Below are 21,065 nucleotides of genomic sequence, written 5' to 3'. Positions count from 1 at the left end.
CTCAGTATAGTAACAGCTGGGGGAAGTGGGAAGGCCCAGGAATCCAGAGGAAAGAGTGAAGTGGTCAAAGGAAAAACACGAGAGATTGTGAGAAGGAACTGTGGATGAAGTGTGAGAAGCAGAGACATCAAGGTGAGGAGAACAGCAGCAACCCGAAGAGGGGGACCGGCATTTTCAGTCCAGCCTGAGGGGCAGCTCCCGGCCAGGGCCCCCAGTTCTCCCCCAGCAGGGACAGCGCAGCAGGAGACCCTCGGCTCATATGGGCTGGGGGACCACCTTCTGATAATACCCCCAGTTCACTCATCCACTCATTCATTCATTCACTCCACTCACCGACCACGTGCCCACAAGACAACAGCTGAGTGCACTGATAAATGCCTACCCAGCAGACACCTGGACGGAAGACCCTCTTACCCAGCCTGCTAGCCTAAGTCTGGGCTCTGCAGGGCCTGACTCCCTAAGAAGCCCCCCTGTATCTCTAAGGCCAGGCCACAAGGCTACCCTCTGGACTCCCATGGGCCATGCCCAGCTCCCACCCTGGCCTGACCACACCATATCTTAACTGTCTGGGTGCACGTCTATCTCTGCCACAGGACCTTCCATTAAGGGTGGGGACCTGGTCTATGCTTGTTCTCTGTTGTAGCACAGGGCCTAGCATAGAGAAAGTACACCAGCAATATTTGCTAAACAAATACAGGAGGCTGGCTACCAGCCACCTGTTAATCTACTAGGCTCTGGAAAGAAGACTTTTGTGAGCCATCAGAACAACCTGTGTGACACACAAGCTTGCTGAGGCAAGGGCCCAGAGGCCACCAGCATTTAGTCTTCCATTCTGCAGAAATCAGAGCTCCCTGCTCTGGGCCCTTGTCTGGGTGCCCTGGAAGGTTCTGGTTTTCAATCTACAGCATGTGAACAGAAGCCATGCAAATCCTGGCAGCATTTCCTAAAAGGCAGCCTCTGGAGCCCTGAGCCTGAGATGCTAAGGAAAAGGACCCAGTGAGTATGGGGGAGCCTGGGAAAGCTGCATGCGAGTTGATAAAAGGCTCTGAGAAGTCCTGCAGAAAGGGAAGCACTCCTGCAGAAAGGGAAGCACTGAACACTGGTTAGTCTTGCCCTTTTCTGAAGGGTCTGGTCGTAGGGCTGTCCTGTCCTCCTTCAACTAACAACAGGGGTGTTCCACCAGAGGCGCACTGGGGACAAGACTGCAGGTTGCTGTTAGCCTAAGATGTTCTCCAGTGGCCCCTCGCTTCACCCAGGGACCCCTGACAGAGACCCTCGGGCCTCGGCCCACTGGGGGAATCCCGTTCAACTGCCTCTCTCAGGGCCTGACTCTGATGGGGGACACTGGTGCCGCCCCACCAGCTGATGTCTTGAAAAATACATACTTGGCAAATCCAATGAAGTCCTCATGGTTGGTGTTGATGTAGGACTGCTCAATGTCAATCAGAAGAAGAATCTGGGGGAAAAGTTGAGGGAGGTTGCTGTGAGTACAGAGCCAAGCCAGAGAGGAGCTGCTGTCAGAGCAATCCCCACACCCACCAGCAGGGGGAGCTGGAACTGCACCATTTCCAGGCAGGGCAACCACCCCCTTCCCATAGCCTGGGGACCATTGGCATGGAAAAGGGGGTATGGATGCTTCCAGACCCCAAGGCCTCCCACTCGAGAAAGACTGGGCCAACAGAGCATTGTGGTGGTCATAAGGGCGGCCTCTGAGGCGTGGAGCAAGGCAGTAAGGCCCCATGGCAAAGGTTTAAACGAGTCACAATATGTCGTCACATTTAGAGTAGCGCCGGTTGGGAAGATCTCCCGGAGAAGGGAGTGGCGACCCACTCCAGGATTCTTGTCTGGAGAATTCCACGGACAGAGGAGCCTGGTGGGCTGCAGCCCATGGGGTCCCAAAGGGTCAGACACGGCTGAGCAACTAACACTTTCACTGTTTTGGCTTAAGTGCCTCATTAAAACAGCAAAGGAGGGAACTATAGTCAAAATCCTGTGATAAACTGTCATGGGAAAGAATATGGAAAATGACCTATATGTATAACTGAATCATTTTGCTGCTTGGTAGAAATCACCACAACATTGTAAATCAACTACACTTCTTTAAAATTAAAAACAAACAGCAATGGTAATTAGGTCAGGTAAGGACATTAACATGAAACACACAGACACACACCAGCCAGCCAGATGTCATCTCAGATAAGGTACCAGCCCTCAAACAGTCCCGGCCCTTTCTGTCACTCTGCTGTGCTTCTGAACCCTCAGGGATAGAGCAGGCCAGGCACACGGATTTTGGGGACAAATGAGCTAGTTTCTTCTCCACCAATGTCAAGGGGAGAGGGACCATTCTCAATAAGGTGCTCCCACAGCCAGATAGAACAAGTGGGTTTATTTCGCTTCCAGTTTGAATAAACAGCTGCGAAACTCCTGGGATAAACCATCATGGAAAAGAATATATGTGTGTGTGTGAGTAAACATATATACATAAAAGAATGCATGAAAGTGAAAGTGTTAGGACACTCACTTGTGTCTGACTCTTTGGGACCCCATGGACTGTAGCCCCTGCCAGCCTCCTCTGTCCATGGGATTCTCCAGACAAGAATACTGGAGTGGGTTGCCACTTCCTACTTCAGGGGATCTTCCCAACCCAGGGATGGAACCCAAGTTTCCTGCACTGCAGACAGGTTCTTAACCATTGAGCCAAATGATGTATATATATGTATAACTGAGTCACTTTGCTGTACAGCAGAGATTGACAGAATGTTGTAAATCAATGACAGTTCAATTTTTTAAAATGTGGCAAATCCTAAAAAAAAAGAGAGAGAGAGAGAGAAAGAGATAAAGGCAGACTGGGAAGAGGTGGCGGGTGGGGGAAATGACCCAGATCAGACGTTGGGCCACGTGAAGGCAGACTGACAGCCCGGGCTGAGCAGGTGACAGGTGAGCCTTGGACTGTGGTGGTGGGCATGGCCTACTCTCTCCCTTCAGGTGTGCTTGCATGGTCTTCGCAAGACAACGTGAAAACAGAGCACCAAAGGTGTTCCGCTGGGTGAACGCTGGCCAGCAGGCTGTGGTCCACCCCTGCCATGGCTGTCCAAGGAGACGCTGGCAGCACTGCAAACACCAGGGCTGAATCTCGAGAGCCTGGTGCCGGGTGAGGGGAGACGGAATCAAGAGGCTACGCCAGCAGGAGCCTGTGCACATGGCATCCTGGAAAAGGCAAGCAGAGGAGCAGCAGCCGGGTGGTCGCCAGGGCCTGAGGCGTGGGGAGGCACTGACCACGGGGCTCAACGACGGGAATTCAGGGGCGGCGGCAGAGCCATTCTGGGCATGGAGGGAAGTGGGGGTGACCTTGCTCTATGTTGCTTTTAGTTGATCAGTTGTGTCTGACTCTGCAGCCCCATAGTCTGGCAGGCTCCTCTGCCCATGGGATTTCTCAGACAAGTATACTCTAGTGGGTTGCCATTTCCTTCTCCAGTGGATCTTCCCGACCCAGGGATCAAACCCATGTCTCCTGCACTGCCAGGTGAGTTCTTTACCACTGAGTCACCAGGGCGGACCACCTTGTTGTACACATTTGTCAAAACTCAGGTAATTGCACGACCAAGATGTGCTGCACATAAGTTACAACTATATCACACAAGAGCCAGTACCTGGTCCTTGGTCCTCCCCTCCCGTTCCCGGATGTAAGTGGTGACGATGCGTTCCGTTTCCTCTCGCAACCGCGGGTAGGAGCTGAGCTGGGGGAAAGCAGAGTGGTGACGTTGGCGGGGTCCTCGCGGGCGGGGGATGGGCACATGATGTGAGCCAAATGGAGAGCATGGCTGAGGGGCTGACATGGGGCAGACCCACCGAGACCCCACCCTGCTCCTATCTCAGAGCTGCTGCAGCTATGAGACAAGAAGGGGCGGTGGGGGGACGGTGGGCCAGAGAGCCTGAGTGGATGCCCACGCACACGCAGAGATGCTTTTCAGAGAATGCGGTTCTGAGGTGGCAAGTGGCAGAGAAAGCGAGTGACAGCCATCCACCTGCCTCGGAGTGCTGGGTGAGAGCAAGGACACAGTGGAATCAAAGCCCCTGGGTCACCAGGGCGAGGGGCAGCATCTGGGCCATCTACCTCAGAGGCACTCCCTTGGCAGAAAACCATGCCCAAGCATCTTGCCTTAAGGATCCAGTCCTCCGACACCCCCACTGCCCTGGCCTTTGCAGTGGCAACCAAACCAATGCACAGAAGCCCACCTTTCACAGTTTGCGCAAAGTCCATGAGTTGGAGGAAAACAAATTTTTGTTTTTTGGTCACACCACATAGCTTGTAGGATTTTAGTTTCCCAATCAGGAATCAAACACGAGTCCCCTGCAGTAGAATCTCAGTCCTAACCACTGCGCCACCAAGGAATTCTGAAAATTTCTTCAATGCTGGTGATATAAGAATATGCAGATCAGCACACCAGCAAAGTGTTTTACTGCCTCAGTGTTGGTTTGAAAACCCCCCTTCTCAAAGCAGTCCAGCGTTGGGCACAGACTCTGATCCCTGCTGCGGGTGAGTAAGCGCATCTGGCAACATCGAAGGCCTTCCAGCCCGCTGGAGGCCCAAATTGCAAAGGTGGACCCCACGTGTGCTTGGACTACCCCCTTGGGTCAGCCGAGGCAAAGCCGAGATGTCACCAAGCAGCCGCTGGAAGAGGGTTCCTGCCGAGGCAGAGTTTCCTAGCTGCTTGGGTGAACACTCAATGATGGGAAGGAGAAGATGGGGAACAGATGCGTAGGTGAGAAAAACGAAACCTCCTGTTACCTTCTCGGCACACTTTTTAATGACCGTGGCCAGTTCTGAGACCACGAGGTCAACACACTTCAAACTCGGCTCTTTGAGTTTTACAATCTGTTTTTTCACAATGGCTTCAAAGGCCATGTCGGGGGTGAAGAGCCCCGTCCTGGGTCATGCGGAGGGTGGGACGAGGTAGAAAGACACCCGGGGGCAGTGCAGGCCACACACGCAGGACGGGAGACAGAGAGAGAAGAAACAAGAGTCAGCTGGTTAGTGACATGCACGGAGGAGCCTGTGCCCGCATTTGCCCCAGAAGCTGCTTCGGATCAGGAGGCGTCCTGGGTCCGAGGGGTGGGCAGGGTTTGATTATATAAAAGTGGTACGGGTCAGAGCCAACATCCGAACAGCTAAGAGGGTGTGGAGGCCTTGAATTTTTGTATGTGTGAACATCTCCGAACTGTTGGGGTTTCTTTCCCCTCCCTGTTTCAATCGAAGAAGCTTAGGAAGCAAATGTGGGCTTTTCCAGACTGAGAACAGAAGAATCAAACAGAAACTCCTGCCATGGAAGGCCGACCCAGAGCTCCTCGGCCATGGTGGACGTGCAAGCACAAACCACCCACCAGGAAGCGCTTCAGCTGTCTGGCCAAAGAGTGCGGCCTAGGGAACCAGGCCGGCGGGGGCGCCAATGTGTCCTGTTCGAGTAGGGGCAGCGGCCCGTGAACACTAGCACACAAGTGCAGGTGACTTAGGGGATCTGAGGACTGGAGACCTGGGGGAACAGCCCCGCTCCTGGGGAGGGGTGGGGAAGCTGTAGAAGCTATAAGGGACCAAGCCCAAGCCTTGGCGCTCGTTATGTGGGTGGTGTTCGGGCCTTTCTTGGCTGGCTCTAGGAAAGCCTGAGGGCACCAGGCACTTGTCAAGAAGGAGTGAGGGGCAGGGAGGTTCAGGAAGCCTGGCCTCCAGCAGGTGACTCGAGGTCCCTCTCTGCTCCCCAGAAGACAGCAAAGCGACAGCCCAACGGAACCCCCATCAGACACATGCTAAGCTTGGTATCAGGGTCCCAGGGAGCCCTGCCCACCAGTCTGTGGAGACTGGAGGCCTGGCCTCCCCGGGCTGCACCCAGGCCAAAACACTCCCGCCCCAGCCTCTGGGAAGAGGCCACATTCTTGGAAACTGAGGCAATCTGGTAAGGGGGTGGGGGGTTGGGGAGACCAGCGGGGCGAAGGCTGAGCAGCACTGGGAGCCTGATACCAAGCACCCATAGCCCCGTTTCCACAAGGCCAGGAGTCACCCTGCCAAGGGTCCAATACCTTACTGGTACACTGCCTAACTGTATTGATTAGCTCCTGGATAACCAGGTCGACACATTTCAGACAGGGCTCTTTCAGCTTGACGACCTGCTTTTTCACAATGGCCTCGAATGCCAAGTCCGGGGTGAAGAGCCCGGTCCTAAAAGCATCCGAACCCAGGGGCAGGGGAGATAAGTCGGAGAGAAACAAAGCATGGTCAGCAATCTCACAGGCATGGGCCAGGTTCCCGGGACAGCCAAGGTCATGGCAGGTCAGGGGTCAGATGCCTGCATCTGCTACCTGGAACCCCCCACCCAGGGCGATCTGAGGACCCCATGGCCATGCGAGACTGGACCAAGGGAGCTGTGACTTTTATTGCAAAATGGTGGGGACCCAGGAGGTTCAGAGGGCCCCCGTGACAGGGACAAATAAATGCTGGGTTCCTATGACCCAGCGCCACAGCTCTGACTCCGTCCGCATCCCCACCGCCCCCCGGGCAAACGTGCAGTGAGCTTTCTGCCTTGGCTGGTGATTGGGCCCTTGAACCAATGCTGAACCCTGGGCAGCAGGCAGCCCCGGGGCCTTCAAAAGACAAACAGAACTAAGCACATCCACCTCGAGTTCCCTTGGAGACCCAGAGGGAGAGACTTACAGCTACTGCAACCCCCTCCCCCGCTTCAGTCCTCACATTTGGGGTACCCAGAGGTTCAGGGGGACTGACTGGCTCTAGGGTGGCACCATGGAGATGGAGGGAACATGGCGCCTCTCCCCGTGGAACTTGCCTGACTCCGTGGATATTTTTAATGGCGTAGCTGATCTCCCGTCTTAAGTCTTTCTCATCGAACTCCATCTGAGAAAAGACAAACCAAACACATGCAAGGAGGTACCTGGGGAACCCCCGCCAATTCAGGTCTGTATCTGGGGAATGTTACCTCCTGTGCACCATTTGTAGTCACACCGTAGGGTATCTGATTGGTCAAAAATGTTTAAAAACGTTAAAACTCAGTTTAAGCAAGGATGCTCTGAAACTAACACTCTTGCTCTGTTCGAAGAAAAATCGACTTATACACACATTCTTCTGGGCTATGTGGCAGGACAAATTAAAAACCTTTAAAAACATACTTCTACTACCACCAATTAGTTTTAAGTGCTCTGGGAATTTATCTTGAGCAATGAATCAACAATTAGCTACATTCCCAAAACAATCTATAAGTGTTAAAAAAAATGTGCAATGCACCTAAATACCCCCAAATGGGAGACTGGTTAAAAAAGAAGATAGTGTTTTGCCATTGACGGGGCATGAACTGTATACACTAATTTGGAATGATGGCAATTATGTGAAAAAAGCATATAAAGAAGCATAATTTGTTCGTTTCTCCTTTCAGCTTTTGTTCTTCTTCTGCAAAGAACGTGACTGGTTTTTACAAAGATGGTATGTGCTCACTATAAAACCTGTACAACTTCCAGCAATTAAAACAAAAAGAAAAATCTCTTAATTCCAGCACCCAGAGCTGACATTTTATGAATATCCTTGCACATCTGTCTCTGCAAAGACACCCATCTCAATGTGTGTGTATGATTTCATATGAAGGATGTTATTTATAACAACTGTTATGTTATGGTGCCCAGGCTGGCTCCATAGTCTTCTTCCCTTTCAACGGGGACATTTTCCCAGGTGAATTTACCTGTATGTTCTATGTATTTTGCAAAGAGCATGTATTCAAAGGAAAATGTTGGAGCTTTTCATATGACTCTGCTGGAAATCACTAAGCTCAGAGAAGGAGGCCCATGGGGTCTGCAGGTGGGAGCTCAAGACCTCGCGGCCTGGGAGGAAGCCAGGTTCAAGGTCAACTGAGCAGGTTGGTCAAGGTTGAGCAGAGGGCCCAGCCCGCGTAGCGCTACCTTCACCAGCTCGAAGGGAAATCGCTCGTGGAAGATGCGATTGATCCGGCGCCCCAGAGAGCTCCAGTGTGTCCACCTGGTCTCCAGAGCCCTCAATCCTCTTCTCAAAGTCCACCCCAAACTGCTGGACCATCCTGTGAGGAAAGAGAAAACCTGAGCGTCAAAGCAGAGGCACTGACACGGCTCTGGAACTACATCCCAAGTCAAGCCATGGCTTACTTTCCTCCTTTTATTTTTTTGGGGACAAAATGTATGTGTGGGTCAAAAAAACAGACAAAATCCAGGCGCTGTCGAGGGCAAGCACTTGCTACATGCCAGGCCCCCTCCATAGGCCTACTATGATCATTCACTCATTGAACTGGGGACACGAGGGGCAGTTATCACTCCCTTTTGCAAGAGTGAGGTGTGGGAGAGGGGAGATCACAGTTCAGCAACCTCTGCCCTGAGGTTTGGCCTAATCCAGCAGAACTGTGATATATAAATGGAGCACCTCCACACCATTCGGGTGGCTTCCTCCAGTTCCTACCACCTCCCAGTCTGGAGTTGCAGACTCCACCACTGATGGGCTATGAGGCCTTGGACAGGTGGGTTTGCCCTCTAAGCCTCAGTATCTCCATCTCCAAAGTGGGCTGATTCTAACAGTACCTCCATGTAGGGTCACTGTAAGGGTATTCAAGGAGTTTCAAGATTTCATCAACTCAGAAAAGGCATCAATCTCAAAATGTACTATTAGCCTGGACACCCGACAAAAAAAGAAACATGCTGCCAATGAATAGTAATCCACCTGAAATTTGCTTTCAGAGAAGTGAAGATTTTTTAGTGCACACGTAATTCATGAAATGTGGTAAAACCACCTGGCCCTTTAGAATGCAGCCCAGCCCTTAAAAAGTGTCTCAAGAGTATTGCTGATTAGGGCTGTGATGAAGTGAGTGGTAAGGAACTAAGATACTTATTAGTGTTATGGTTGTCTTTAACATTTCTAACTGTTTTCCCCCAGTCCTCTGCACTGTCCTAGGAATACGTTAAGGCTGTACATTGTCACCCTGCTTATTTAACTTATATGCAGAGTACATCCTGAGAAATGCTGGACTGGATGAAGCACAAGCTGGAATCAAGATTGCCAGGAGAAATATCAATAATCTCAGATATGCAGATGGCACCACCTTTATGGCAGAAAGTGAAGAACTAAAAAGCCTCTCAATGAAAGTGAAAGTGGAGAGTGAAAAAGTTGGCTTAAAGCTCAATATTCAGAAAACTAAGATCATGTCATCCGGTCCCATCACTTCATGGCAAATAGATGGGGAAACAATGAAAACAGTGGGTGATTTTATTTTTTGGGGCTCCAAAGTCACTGCAGATGGTGACTGCAGCCATGAAATTAAAAGACGCTTACTCCTTGGAAGGAAAGTTATGACAAGCCAAGACAGCATATTAAAAAGCAGAGACACTACTTTGCCAACAAAGGTCCGTCTAGTCAAGGCTATGGTTTTTCCAGTGGTCATGTATGGATGTGAGAGTTGGACTATAGAGAAAGCTGAGTGCCGAAGAACTGATGCTCTTGGAACTGTCTGTGATGGTGGAGAAGCCTCTTGAAGAGTCCCTTGACTGCAAGGAGAGCCAACCAGTCCATCCTAAAGGAGATCAGTCCTGAGTGTTCATTGGAAGGACTGATGCTGAAGCTGAAACTCCAATACTTTGGCCACCTCGTGCAAAGAGCTGACTTGTTTGAAAAGACCCTGATGCTGGGAAAGATTGAGGGCAGGAGGAGAAGGGGATGACAGAGGATGAGATGGTTGGATGGCATCACCAACTCAATGGACATTGAGTTCGAGTAGACTCCAGGAGTTGGTGATGGACAGGGAGGCCTGGCGTGCTGCAGTCCACAGGGTCGCAAAGAGTCCGACATGACTGAATGACTGAACTGAACTGAACTGAACTGAAGAAGCAGGAGTAGCTGGCACAAGGCAGGGTGCCCTCCCCCCATGTCTGTTCTCCCTGCAGCCTCCAGGGGGCGCCCGTGAACACCTGAGTCAGGCCAGGTCCTACCAGAGCTCAGACACTCCAGGCTCCCACCATACTCAGAGCAAAAACTAAGTCCTCCCCGTGGTCTACGAGGCCCTGCAGGCCCTACCCTGTCCCGTCCTGGGCCTCCTTTCTTCCTACTCTCCCCTCACTCACTCCGCTCCAGCCACATGGGCCTTCTCCAACACGCTGGATGCAATCCTGCCTCAGGGCCTTTGCACTGGCCAGCCCCCCACCCCCAGGACTGCACAGCCCCTTCCTCACCTCTTCAGGTCTCTGCCTGACTCTTCACTGACCACTTGATTTTAAACAGCACCCCAAGCCTACCTTGGCACTCTCCAGCCCCTTCCCCACTTTGACATTTTGCCATTTCACAGATTATTCACATGTTCTTATTTACTTACCTTGTTTCATCCCTCTCCCCTCCCCTTTCTGAGCACGTGGGGTGTCTGCCCCACACACTGGAGCAACCCTGGTGCTCAGGACAGGGCCCAGCACACAGGAGGCTCTGGTGAAGGGTTTGCTGAACAGATAGATGGGTGGGAGCCTGTGGCTGGGAGGAGGCCCTTGAGCCTCCTGGGGGAGTGCCAGGCTTGGGGAGTGCCAGGCTGGGGGAGGGGCACGTACTGCAGCAGAGCTTTGGTCTTGCGTGTGGGGTCATCGGGCCGGAAGTTCTTGTACTCCTCCACCTCCTTCTCCAGGGATAGCAGCTGGCTCTGCAGCTTGCTGCGCAGGGCCGGCAGTGATTCCCGGATGTGGTTGGTCAGTTGCTGTGGGAGAGAGGTCAGAGGTCAACATAGGCAGGATGCTGAGAAGGGGCAGACCTGCTCCATCCCCAGCCTCAAAGGACCAATGGAAACCCTGAGCAGCAGGGAAGGTGACACAGCCTGGTCCACAGCAGTGCAAGGCTGCAGACAGCCCACGGGGACCTGGGAGAGGACAGATTAACTGGGCCGTGCACACCATGGATCAAGAGAGCAGGACCCAAGTGCTGGCCGTGAACAGCCAGTGTCACTCACTGGAGAACAAAACAAAGCCTAGGAAGGACTTCCCTGGTGGTCCAGTGGTTAAAAATCTACCTTCCACTGCAGGGGACGGGGGTTTGATCCCTGGTCAGGGAACTAAGATTCCACAGGTCGTGGGGCAACAAAGCCTATGTGCCACAATTAAGATCTGATGCAGCCAAATAAATAAATAAAGTTTTAAAGGCTACAAAGGCACTGTAGGACCCAGGCACGGGAGGACTGACAGGCCATGGTGTATGGACAGACCACAGGAATGGGCCCTACAAACTAGGACAGAAACAGTTCACCGAAAAAGGCACAGGACACATGTAGGATGTGATCCCTTCTGAGAAGATGGGGAGAACTGAGAGTACATTTTCATCTGCACAGAGTGCAGGATGGTTCATGAGGGTCATGAGGACCCTGCCCGCAGACCCCCCTCTATTATTTGGTTTTTAACCACGGGGACTCGTTCATTATTCACAAACTTTAAAAGGAGGCAGTCGTGCAGAAAAGATTAGGTATTGAGCCTTGAGATCAGCTGTTCAAGAAAAACCTAGATAGAGACTTCCCTGATGGTCCAGTGGTTAGAACTCCTGGCTTCCACTGCAATGGGCGTGGCTTCCACCCCTGATCAGGGAACCAAAATCCGGCATGCCAAATGGCATGGCCAAAACAGAAACAAGTCAGGTACGGAGCAGCGGGTAAATACATTAACTGTTCAGGTGGCAACAAGGAAGATGGAAAGGATAGAACAGGAAAAGAGAGGAGGTGGTGCACGTGGGATGAGCAGGCAGGAGGGAGGCCGGCAGTCCAGGCACATTGGCCCCTCCAGTGTTTATGGTCTTGAGAAAGAAGCCCAGGAAGTGGCGACACGGGCCGTCTGAGGGTGGTAGTGAGGGGGCCTGTCACGGCATGGGAGGAAGTGGAACATTCACTGTATCCGGACTGTTTTTAAAAATACTCTTTCAAAAGAGAAAGAGAGAAGAAATGAAAAAAATAAAAGGCATAAAATCAACTCAAACCACCCAAATGGAAATGCACTGGTGCATTTTGTCCTACGAGACAAAAGAAATGACAAACTATTAAGGTAGGAGAAAGGTGTGCAGGAGCCTCACGCACTGAGGCCTGAATCTGACGGTCACCCCAAAACCCTCTGTGACCGGGGGCCCCTTCCTGGGGGAGCTGCAGGTCCCCAAGTGTGGCAGTCCACTCTGGTCCCTGTCGCCTTTCTGGGGCATGACCCTGTTTAGCTCATGGGGCAATAGGGGCAGGGGGACCCCATTCTGGGAAGCACCGGGATGTGGGCCCAGGCTCCCAGGAGGCCAGCTGGGCTCTCAGAGGAGGCCCCAGGCAGCTGCAGGCAGTTTTACTTCCCTTCCCCTCCCGCCGCCCCCTGCCCAGGCAGACCCCCGCTTCCTTTCCTGCAGGGCCCCTCCCACCGGACACTCACTTCCCTGTTTGTTCTCCTGAGAGCTATGCTCTGCCTTTCCGCCCTCTGCCAGCCCTCATCGCTTCTTAACACTTGAAGTGTTCTAGCCTTTACCTGGGGATTTGTCCTGAGTCAGTGCCCCCAATCAGAAATATGCCTTCCCCTGGCACTTTCCTGGTGGTCCAGAGGTTAAGATTCTGTGCTTCCACTGCAAGGGCACAGGTTCGATCCTAGGTCAGGTAACTAAGATCCCACATGCCATGTGGTGTGGCCAAAAAAAAAAAGAGAGAGAAATATGCCTTTCCCCCAGGATAGGGCCCAGCTCCCCAACTGGTACTGTGTCCCACTGCAGGCAGGAAGAACATTTACATTGTTACCCTGCGGCCCAATGTGCTACCGTAAAGCACCGAGGGGGGATAACTCATAACCCCAAGGCCACGGAGGACCACACTGCCTGCTACTCCGCAGCTATATAACCCCACACTGGGGATCTTACTCTCAGAGAACCTGGCACACACGCAAAACAATGCCATTAAACAGCAGCCCAATCACTTCTCGCCTTTTGGCTAAGATCAAGTGTAAATATCAGCCCTTTATTGACTGGGAGCCTCAGAAACCAGCCACGTGGCTCTGCAAAAAGAGCCTGTCTAAACAGACGAGGGCCCATGTGTTCAGGGGCTTCTACAGGGCCACAAAGAAGAGTGAAGAAGGCTTCTATAGGGACAGAGCTCCAGGAGATACTGTTGAGTTAAAAAAAAGAAAAGGAAATGGAGGGCATCCATGACTATGGATAAAGGGGGAAATGTGCTTCTCAGAAGTCCTTTCTGCATTCATGGACAGAGAGAAACTCAGGCAGTGTTAACAGTGGTGGGTGAGAGGTAGGGGGACACGGCGCTTCACTGTATCCTTTTGAATCCGCCTGCCAATGCAGGAGACAGAGGTTCAATCCCTGGTCTGGGAAGATACCACATGTTGCAGAGCAGCTGAGCCCATCAGCCAGAACCACGGGCTCAGTGCTCTAGAGCCTGTGGTCTGCAACAAGAGGACCCACTGCAATGAGAAGCCCGCGCACCACAACCAGAGCAGACCCCTGCTCAGCACCGCAAGAGAAAAGCCCGCGCAGCAACAGGGACCCAGTGCAGCCAAAAATACATCAAATAAATAAGCTACTTAAAAAAAAAAAAGAATATATGTATGTATAACTGAGTTGCTTTGCTGTACAGAAGAAATCAACACAACATTGTAAATCAACTATACTTCAATAAAAATTTTAAAAAATAATGGTAACAATAGTAGTGATGGTAGTAATAACACCAACACTGACTCTTCTCCAGGCACTGATTCAAATGTTCATTGAACTCAACTCTGCTAAAATGAGCGCTGCTCTAGACTGACGCCAGCACCACTGTGGAACGCAGCGGCTTGCAGTGCACAGCCTCAGCAACTGCACAAAATCCTCACCGTACCTGATTCAGAGTCTTCTGCAGGTGCGGGGTGCCCATGCGGTCAGCTATGTGCCGGTAGGCTGGGTGGGAGAGGAAAAACTTCCTCTCGGCCGCCAGCGCTGTGCGGATGTCCTTCTTGCCCTCAATATCCTTCTGGCTGCGGTTGACCACTCCAATGTAGCCTATGGAGAGAGAGGGTCAGGTCATGGCAGTGCCAGGCAAGCCTAGGAACCCAGACGCCCACTACAGACCAGCCATGTGGCTGGGCAATATGCAGGTGTAGACATGGATCCTGCCCTACAAGTCCCTCCCAGATGAGGTGACAAGCCTTATGAGTTACTCAGAGGTAACACTGAGAATGCAAACACAGAGCACCCTAAGTGTTCAGAGGAAGGAGAGATTACATTCAGCCTGGTGAGAGGGACTAGAGAGAGAACAGCTAGGGAGATGAAACCCATAATCTGAGCTTTAAAGACAGAAAACAGTAGGCCAATGGGAAAAGCTAATCGTGCCAGATATTAATACCTATTCTAAAGCGATTGTATTTGGGGACTTTCCTGGCAGTCCAGTGGTTAAGACCCTGCGCTTCCAATGTAGAGGGCACAGATTCGACTCCTGGTCAGGGAACTAAGATCCACAAGGAGATCAAACAGTCCATCCTAAAGGAAATCAATCCTGAATATTCATTAGAAGGACTAATGCTGAAGCTCAAGCTCCAATACTTTGGCTACCTGATGCGAGGAGCCGACTCACTGGAAAAGACCCTGATGCTGGCAAAGACTGAGGGCAGGAGGAGAACAGGGTGACAGAGGATGAGATGGCTGGATGGCATCACCAACTCGACGGACGTGAATCTGAGCAAGCTCTGGGAAACAGTGGAGAACAGGGGAGCCTGGTGTGCTACAGTCCATGGGGTCACAAAGAGTCAAACACAACTTAGTGAGTGAACAACAACAACAACAACGGTTGGCAAAGAAACAAAGTCTGGTGGCCACCAAAATGAACTCCCTAGGGATTCATAGATTTCCACAGAAAACATAACTGCAAGTACTTGAATGGGTGGTTTTTCAAAACTACTGTATTTGTGTTAAAACTGTCTGAACAGAACATAAGCAACAGTTAATTGTAAGTGTAAGAGAAGTGGGGCTTATACAGGAGGGGGTTGGGAGCCAGCTTCCGAAACGACAGTTTAAGGTACCATTCGGCAATTTTTTTTAAACACAAAAAACCATTAGCGTGAGAAAACTACTTTGAAAAGAGAATCTACAATATTTGGACATAAAGGAGTTGGAAGAGGATGAGGGAAGGGGGATTCAAACAGCCAGCAGCCCCAGGTGTGGACACGAGGCACCCCACCGCACGGGTGCACGAATGGGCGTCGGGGGAAGCGGGAAACTTAGCCTGGTGGCCAACATGTGGGAGGCGCTCGGTCAGCAGACGTGCGTATCGTTGTCCACATAATGAAAGCTGGAAAGGTGACCTGGGCCTAGGTGGCGACAGGTCAGAAGTGATAAACACACACATCTGTACCCCCTTCTCTTAGCGAGGACCGATGTTTCTTTGGAGAGGAGGGCCGCAGCCCCAGCCAACTATCCTGCCAAGTCGTGTGCAGACCTGACGGTTTCTCGTCCTCTCTGGAGCTATCAAGTCCACCTTACAGATGAGGGAAGCGAGGTAGGCCAAGGAGGGGCCCTTTGCCCACATGGTCACATGGAGAATCAGTGGCAGCAAGGTGTGAACCCAAATCAGTGTGAAGGGCAAAGAGCAAGGGGCAGAGATGGTGTCTGGCTTGTTTTGTGGTTCCTTTTGTTAACTTAAAAAAGAAGGATCCAGGGACTTCCCTGGTGGTCTAGTGGTTAAGAATCCACCTTAAAAGTAGGGGACAAGGGTTCAATCCCTGGTCCGGGAGGATTCCACATGCCTCGGGGCCACTAGGCCACGACAACCAAAGCCCGCGTGCCTACAGCCTGTGCTCCGTAACAAGAGAAGCCACTGAGAAGCAATGAGAAGGCCGAGCATCCCAACTGGAGCGTAGGCCCGCTCGCCTCAACTAGAGAAAAGCCCGTGCAGCAAGGAAGACCCAGCAGAGCCCAAAATAAGTAAAACAGAATAAATAAATTAAAATTTTTTAAAAATCTGGAATTCCTATAAACACAAGACTGATCAGCCTCTGTCTAGATCTAATTACTTGTTTGCAAGGACCTATAATTGGCCAGATCCCGAGTGAGGCGCACAGATCGAGTGGCTGGAGGGGGGAGTCGCTGGAACAGAAACGTAGGTGTTTGTGTGTCAAATGACAGGGCGCCTGGATTTGCTTCATAATCCCCCAGGAAGGGGAGAACAACAGGAGAGTTTATTCGGGATAGTGAGGGTTAGCTGTGTGTGATGAGCAACGAGGCTGGTCTGGGGGAACACCTCATGTTTTTCTCTCCACGTGAGAAAATGCTTGACAGCAAGTACTGAACATTAAAAGGTACAGGGGCTTCCCCAGCGTCCAGTGGTTAAGAGTCTACCTTCCAACACAGGGGATGTAGGTTTGATCCCTGGTCAGGAAGCTAAGATTCCACATGCCTCACAGCCAAAATTCCAAAACAGAAAAAAAAAAGAAGAGGAAGGAGAAATATTGTAACAAATTCCGTTAAAGCCTTAAAAAATGGTCCCTGTCCAAAAAAAAAAAATCTAAAAAAAGAAAAATTACAAATCCTCAGGCACTCTTAGGAAGGAGAGCCAGAGTAGTAACTATGGGGAGAAGCTGAATGATGGGTGATTTCAGTTTTCTTCTCCTGGACACTTCTTTTTGTTCCCCAAATGAGTAGTTGTTCACCATATAAATGAAAAAGGAATGTACACACATCAGAAGAAAAAGCCAGGCCTTCCCTTGCAGTCCAGTGGTTAAGAATCCACCTGCCAATGCAGGTGACACGGGTTCGACCCCCTCCAGGAAGATCCCACATGCCACGGAGCAACTAAGCCCACGCCACACAACTACTGAAGCCTGTGCACCCCGGAGCCTGTGCTCCAGAACAAGAAACACCACTGCAATGGGAAGCCTGCGCACTGCAACGAAGAGCAGCCCCCACCTGTCGCTACAATCAGAGAAAGCCCACATGCAGCAGTGAAGACCCAGCACAGCCAAAAAATAAAATCTTTAAAAAAAAAGAGAAATATACATGTGTTCACTTGGGAGAGAAAAAGAAGGGTCTACAATGGGACTGAGAAGCAGTTTTTTCTGGGCAGTGGGAAAGTGGGATGGTGAATGCATTTGTGAGCATTTGCTGAGGTTTCAGGAAAGACAACAACCAAAATGAGTCGTTTTCCCAAAGCAGAGGCGCCCCAGCTCTCCTGTGACTCAAGCCCACCCATCCTGGCCAACCCCCTGCCCCGCACCTCTCCTCAAGGGGAGTAGCTTGTTCTCCAGGACATCCCTGGCATCCGTGCCTTCATCCATCAGGTCGAGTTTGGTGATGACACCGATGGTCCGCAGGCCTGAAAGAGCACAGAGGTCAGAGGGCACCACGAGGAAGGAGCTCAGGCCACCTGGGCCACCTGGGTCCCCACTTCCAGACCACGTGACCAGCCTAGACCCTAGCTTCCCTCATGTCAAATGAAGGCAGTAACACGCCAGTCTCAGGGGCGTGTCCAGACAATAAACCCGGCACAGGGCGCATGTTCAATCAGTCAACACTGGCCATCGTCGGTCATGGGTAGTCTTGCTGCTGCAGAATCTGGGGCAACCTTACCAAACATGAACCCCGGGTCAGTATCTCCATGCTATACTTTCTGAGTGGCATGCAGAGTTCCAACGTAACACGCCAACCTGAGACAACGGTTTCCAGGGTTACCTCTCATCTGAATGGCCAGAATGACACTGTGGACACCATCCTGTGGAATTCCTCCTCATCCCAAACTGCCCTGAATCGAGGGAACCCTGCCAATCAACTGTCCCCCACTGGTGCCTGAGGGCCCCCTCTGTGTTAGCCGTGTGTGTGTGTGTGTGTGTGTGTGAGAGAGAGAGAGAGAGAGAGAGAGAGACATGCAGGGGACAGAGAGAAGCCCAGGGAGACCTCTGGGGGGGCTGCTAAAGTAGGCATTAAGCAGGTGCCCTGGTGTGCCCACCTGCCCACATTCTGCTATGAGATTATGAGCTGGCATCACCTTTTCGGAGGTCAAAGGAACCACCACTGCAAGCACCCACTAAGCTTGTGCGGGGTGGGGAGGGGAGACGCAGCCCGAGGTAGAGGGATGTGATTGGGGGAGGGGAGGTCAAAGATCAGAAACCCAAATGTTCAAGAACAAGAGAAAGGAAGCAGCAGGCTGCCCGATGGATGGCGACCGACCTGTGTCCCTGTGGTAATGGGCAAACACACTCATACAACAGAAAAACAAAGGAAGGTCACCCCTTTATTTTTCCATCCCATTTTTTAACACATGAGTTTACAGGGCTTCCCCAGTGACTCAGACAGTAAAGAATCCGCCTGCAATGCAGGAGACCCAGCTTCGATTCCGGGGTAGGGAAGATCCCCTGGAGAAGGGAATGGCAACCCACTCCAGTATTCTTGCCTGTAGAATCCCATGGACAGAGGACCCTGGCGGGCTACAGTCCATGGGGTGGCAAAGAGTTGGACACGACTGAGTGACTAACACTTTGACGTGGAAGAACAAACTCTGAAAGAATGTTTGCCAAGTGGGGCCACCAGCATCTGCACGGGGAGAGGAACTGTCAGAGTTTAGGGTCTGATGTTTCACAATGGTGCCATTTAGGGGTAACCATCATGAATACTTTCAAAGTTAGACAGCTACTTTTTTTCCGGAAGAAGGTCAGCAACAAGTTCACAAACGATGCTTAACCATTTTCACCCCTACTTCCTCACTGCCTGTTCAGCCTCTATCCTCTGATCAGGACATAGTCACATCCATGTCTGGTATTGGACTCGGGGGACAGGAAGGCCTGGGGGGCTATGGGTAGGGGGTGCCCTCCCAGGAAAGTGAACCTCGATGACTGTGGAGGCAGAGCTGGCAGAGCCCTGAGCTTTGAGGAGCTCGCGGTCCAGGGCAAAAAAGGAGCCACCTTCACTGACCGTGTTCCACGCCTGTGAACTGGGGAGCGTGAGGCCACAGAGCCTGTCTCCCCCAGCTCCTCACTGGTCCCTAACTGCTTCCAGAATGCTGTGGGATTCAAGCAGTCGGCAGACAATTCGGAAAATGTACCTGTGTGTGTGTCAGACTCTGCTAACCCCCACCACTGTCAGAATACACCCAACTCCCCACCGCAGCCCAAAGACCCAAAGCCCAAAGACTGGCCCAGCTGCTCCCAGCACCACCCCCACCTTGTCCTTTAGCTCACTCTGCTCCAGCCACACCGGCCTTCCCACTGTGTCCTGGACACTCAAGCCTCTCCGAATGGGCTCCGTTTGCTCCCCATGCTTGCCGCTGCCTGAAGTCATCCCACGCGCGTATTTCCTTGTTGGAGTCTGTCGCTCCCACTGGTGGCAGGGCTCCCTGTCAACTCTGTCCCCTGCAGGGTCCCCAAGACCGTAACAGATCCCGGCACACAGCCAGGGCTTAACCTGACATTTACTGAACGAATGCCCGGAGCCAGAGATGGCCCAGAGATGCCCAAGCCTCCATCACTCCCTATTGCCCCACTGGCTTCACTAACTCGTCCTCCTTTCACCTTTCCCGCCAGCCCCTGAGCACTGATGCAGAGACCCTCGGTCCTCTCGGCAGCTCTCTAAGTCAGGACTGCAGTTCTTATTTCAACAGGAGGGACCAAGCCTCAAGGGGGAAGAACAACTTCTCGAAGTGGGATTGGGACTCCCATCTGTGCCCAAAGAGGCCTGCATTCTTCCTACACCCAACTCCCCACACTAGCTCTCTGCGCAGGCAAAGCAAGGACCAACTTGCCAAGGGGGAATGCTGCCCGCCACACACTGGCCTGTCAGTGGACACCCTTCTAGAACAGCTGGCCCTTATGGGAAATGCAGTATCCTAGGCCTTTTCTGGGGTAAACTGTGAGCCAAAGAGATCACCAGTGATGCAGAGTTGAGAATGTGGGGCAAGTCGATATGCTGAGAAGTGTGGGAAAGAGGGAGCTGCTGCCACGGGGCTTGGCAGGTACCTTGAGGATCGACCTCCTTGGCCAGCTTTAAGGCGTCTGAGTTGGCCAGGTCCATGTTGGCGGGGGTGACAGCAAGGATGAGGCTGCTTTCCCGGCTGATGAACTGCAAGATCATGTCCTTGATCTGGTACTCGATATCCTGGGGCTGGTCCCCCACAGGCACCTTTGTGATGCCTGGGAGGTCGATGAGGGTCAGGTTCAACACTACAGGGGAAATCAGAGAGAGAGGCCATCAAGAGCCGGGAGCAGGGGAGGCATGCATAACCCTGGAGAGACCTGGCCTGCTTCCCCCAGTGCTGGGCGTCAGGCACAGGATTATTCCTGTGTTTCAACTGGATCACTTGACTTGATAACTCCCTCCTAGGGTCCCATCCTATGGACACTCTCTCTGTACTCTATTTCACTGAGACAGTTTTGTTTTGTTTTAAAATATTTATTTGACTGCGTTGGGTCTTAGTTGCAGCATGTGGGATCTAGTTCCCCAACCAGGGATCGAACCTGGGACCCCTGCACTGGGAGCTCGGAGTCTTAGCCACTGGACCATCAGGGAAGTCCTAGTTTGTTTTTATTTTAATGAAGTCACTATATTATTTTTTTCTTATTGAAGTATTGCTAAAGTACAATACTCTATGAGTTTCAGGCATATAACACAGTGATTCACAATCTTTAAAGGTTATGCTCCATTTATAATTATTCTCAGTGATACAATTTTAAATCTGGATACTTGCATGTGTAGACTGGAATCGCTGTCAAAGGTTAAATAAGTTTGCATGTGCATCATGAGCACACTGATTTAGTCAATATCAAGGAATTATTGAAAGCAAAAAAGAAGATTCTCTGGTAAGAAACACACTCTGAGGGACTACCCTGGTGGCTCGGTGGTTAAGACTCTGTGCTCCCAACGCAGGGGGTATGGGTTCGACCCCCTGGTTGGTGATTAAAATGCCGCATGCCCACATACTATGTGGTGCAGCCAAAAAAATAAAAACGCGTTCTGAGACGCACTCATACAAGAAGAGAGACACCAGTGACTTTTCTGTCGGGCTATGATTTGAGTAAAAGTAGCGAAACACACATATGTGATGTACCCA

General features: G+C 51.6%; 1 protein-coding gene across 1 annotated transcript in view; it reads right to left on the bottom strand.

Annotated features, from left to right (window-relative positions):
* DNM2 (dynamin 2) overlaps nucleotides 1-21,065 on the bottom strand; it is an 88,797-nt gene that overhangs the window by 23,087 nt on the left and 44,645 nt on the right. Inside the window, 10 exon segments of the mRNA XM_070373665.1 lie at nucleotides 1,386-1,456; nucleotides 3,651-3,737; nucleotides 4,790-4,928; nucleotides 6,834-6,901; nucleotides 7,954-8,002; nucleotides 8,004-8,087; nucleotides 10,603-10,745; nucleotides 13,878-14,038; nucleotides 17,244-17,342; nucleotides 19,975-20,178. Coding sequence (XP_070229766.1) covers nucleotides 1,386-1,456; nucleotides 3,651-3,737; nucleotides 4,790-4,928; nucleotides 6,834-6,901; nucleotides 7,954-8,002; nucleotides 8,004-8,087; nucleotides 10,603-10,745; nucleotides 13,878-14,038; nucleotides 17,244-17,342; nucleotides 19,975-20,178 — 1,105 coding nt within the window.

This window comes from Bos mutus, chromosome 7 (assembly GCF_027580195.1).
Source record: "Bos mutus isolate GX-2022 chromosome 7, NWIPB_WYAK_1.1, whole genome shotgun sequence".
NCBI classification, from domain to species: Eukaryota; Metazoa; Chordata; class Mammalia; order Artiodactyla; family Bovidae; genus Bos; species Bos mutus.
This window is presented reverse-complemented; position numbering and strand designations above follow the sequence as displayed.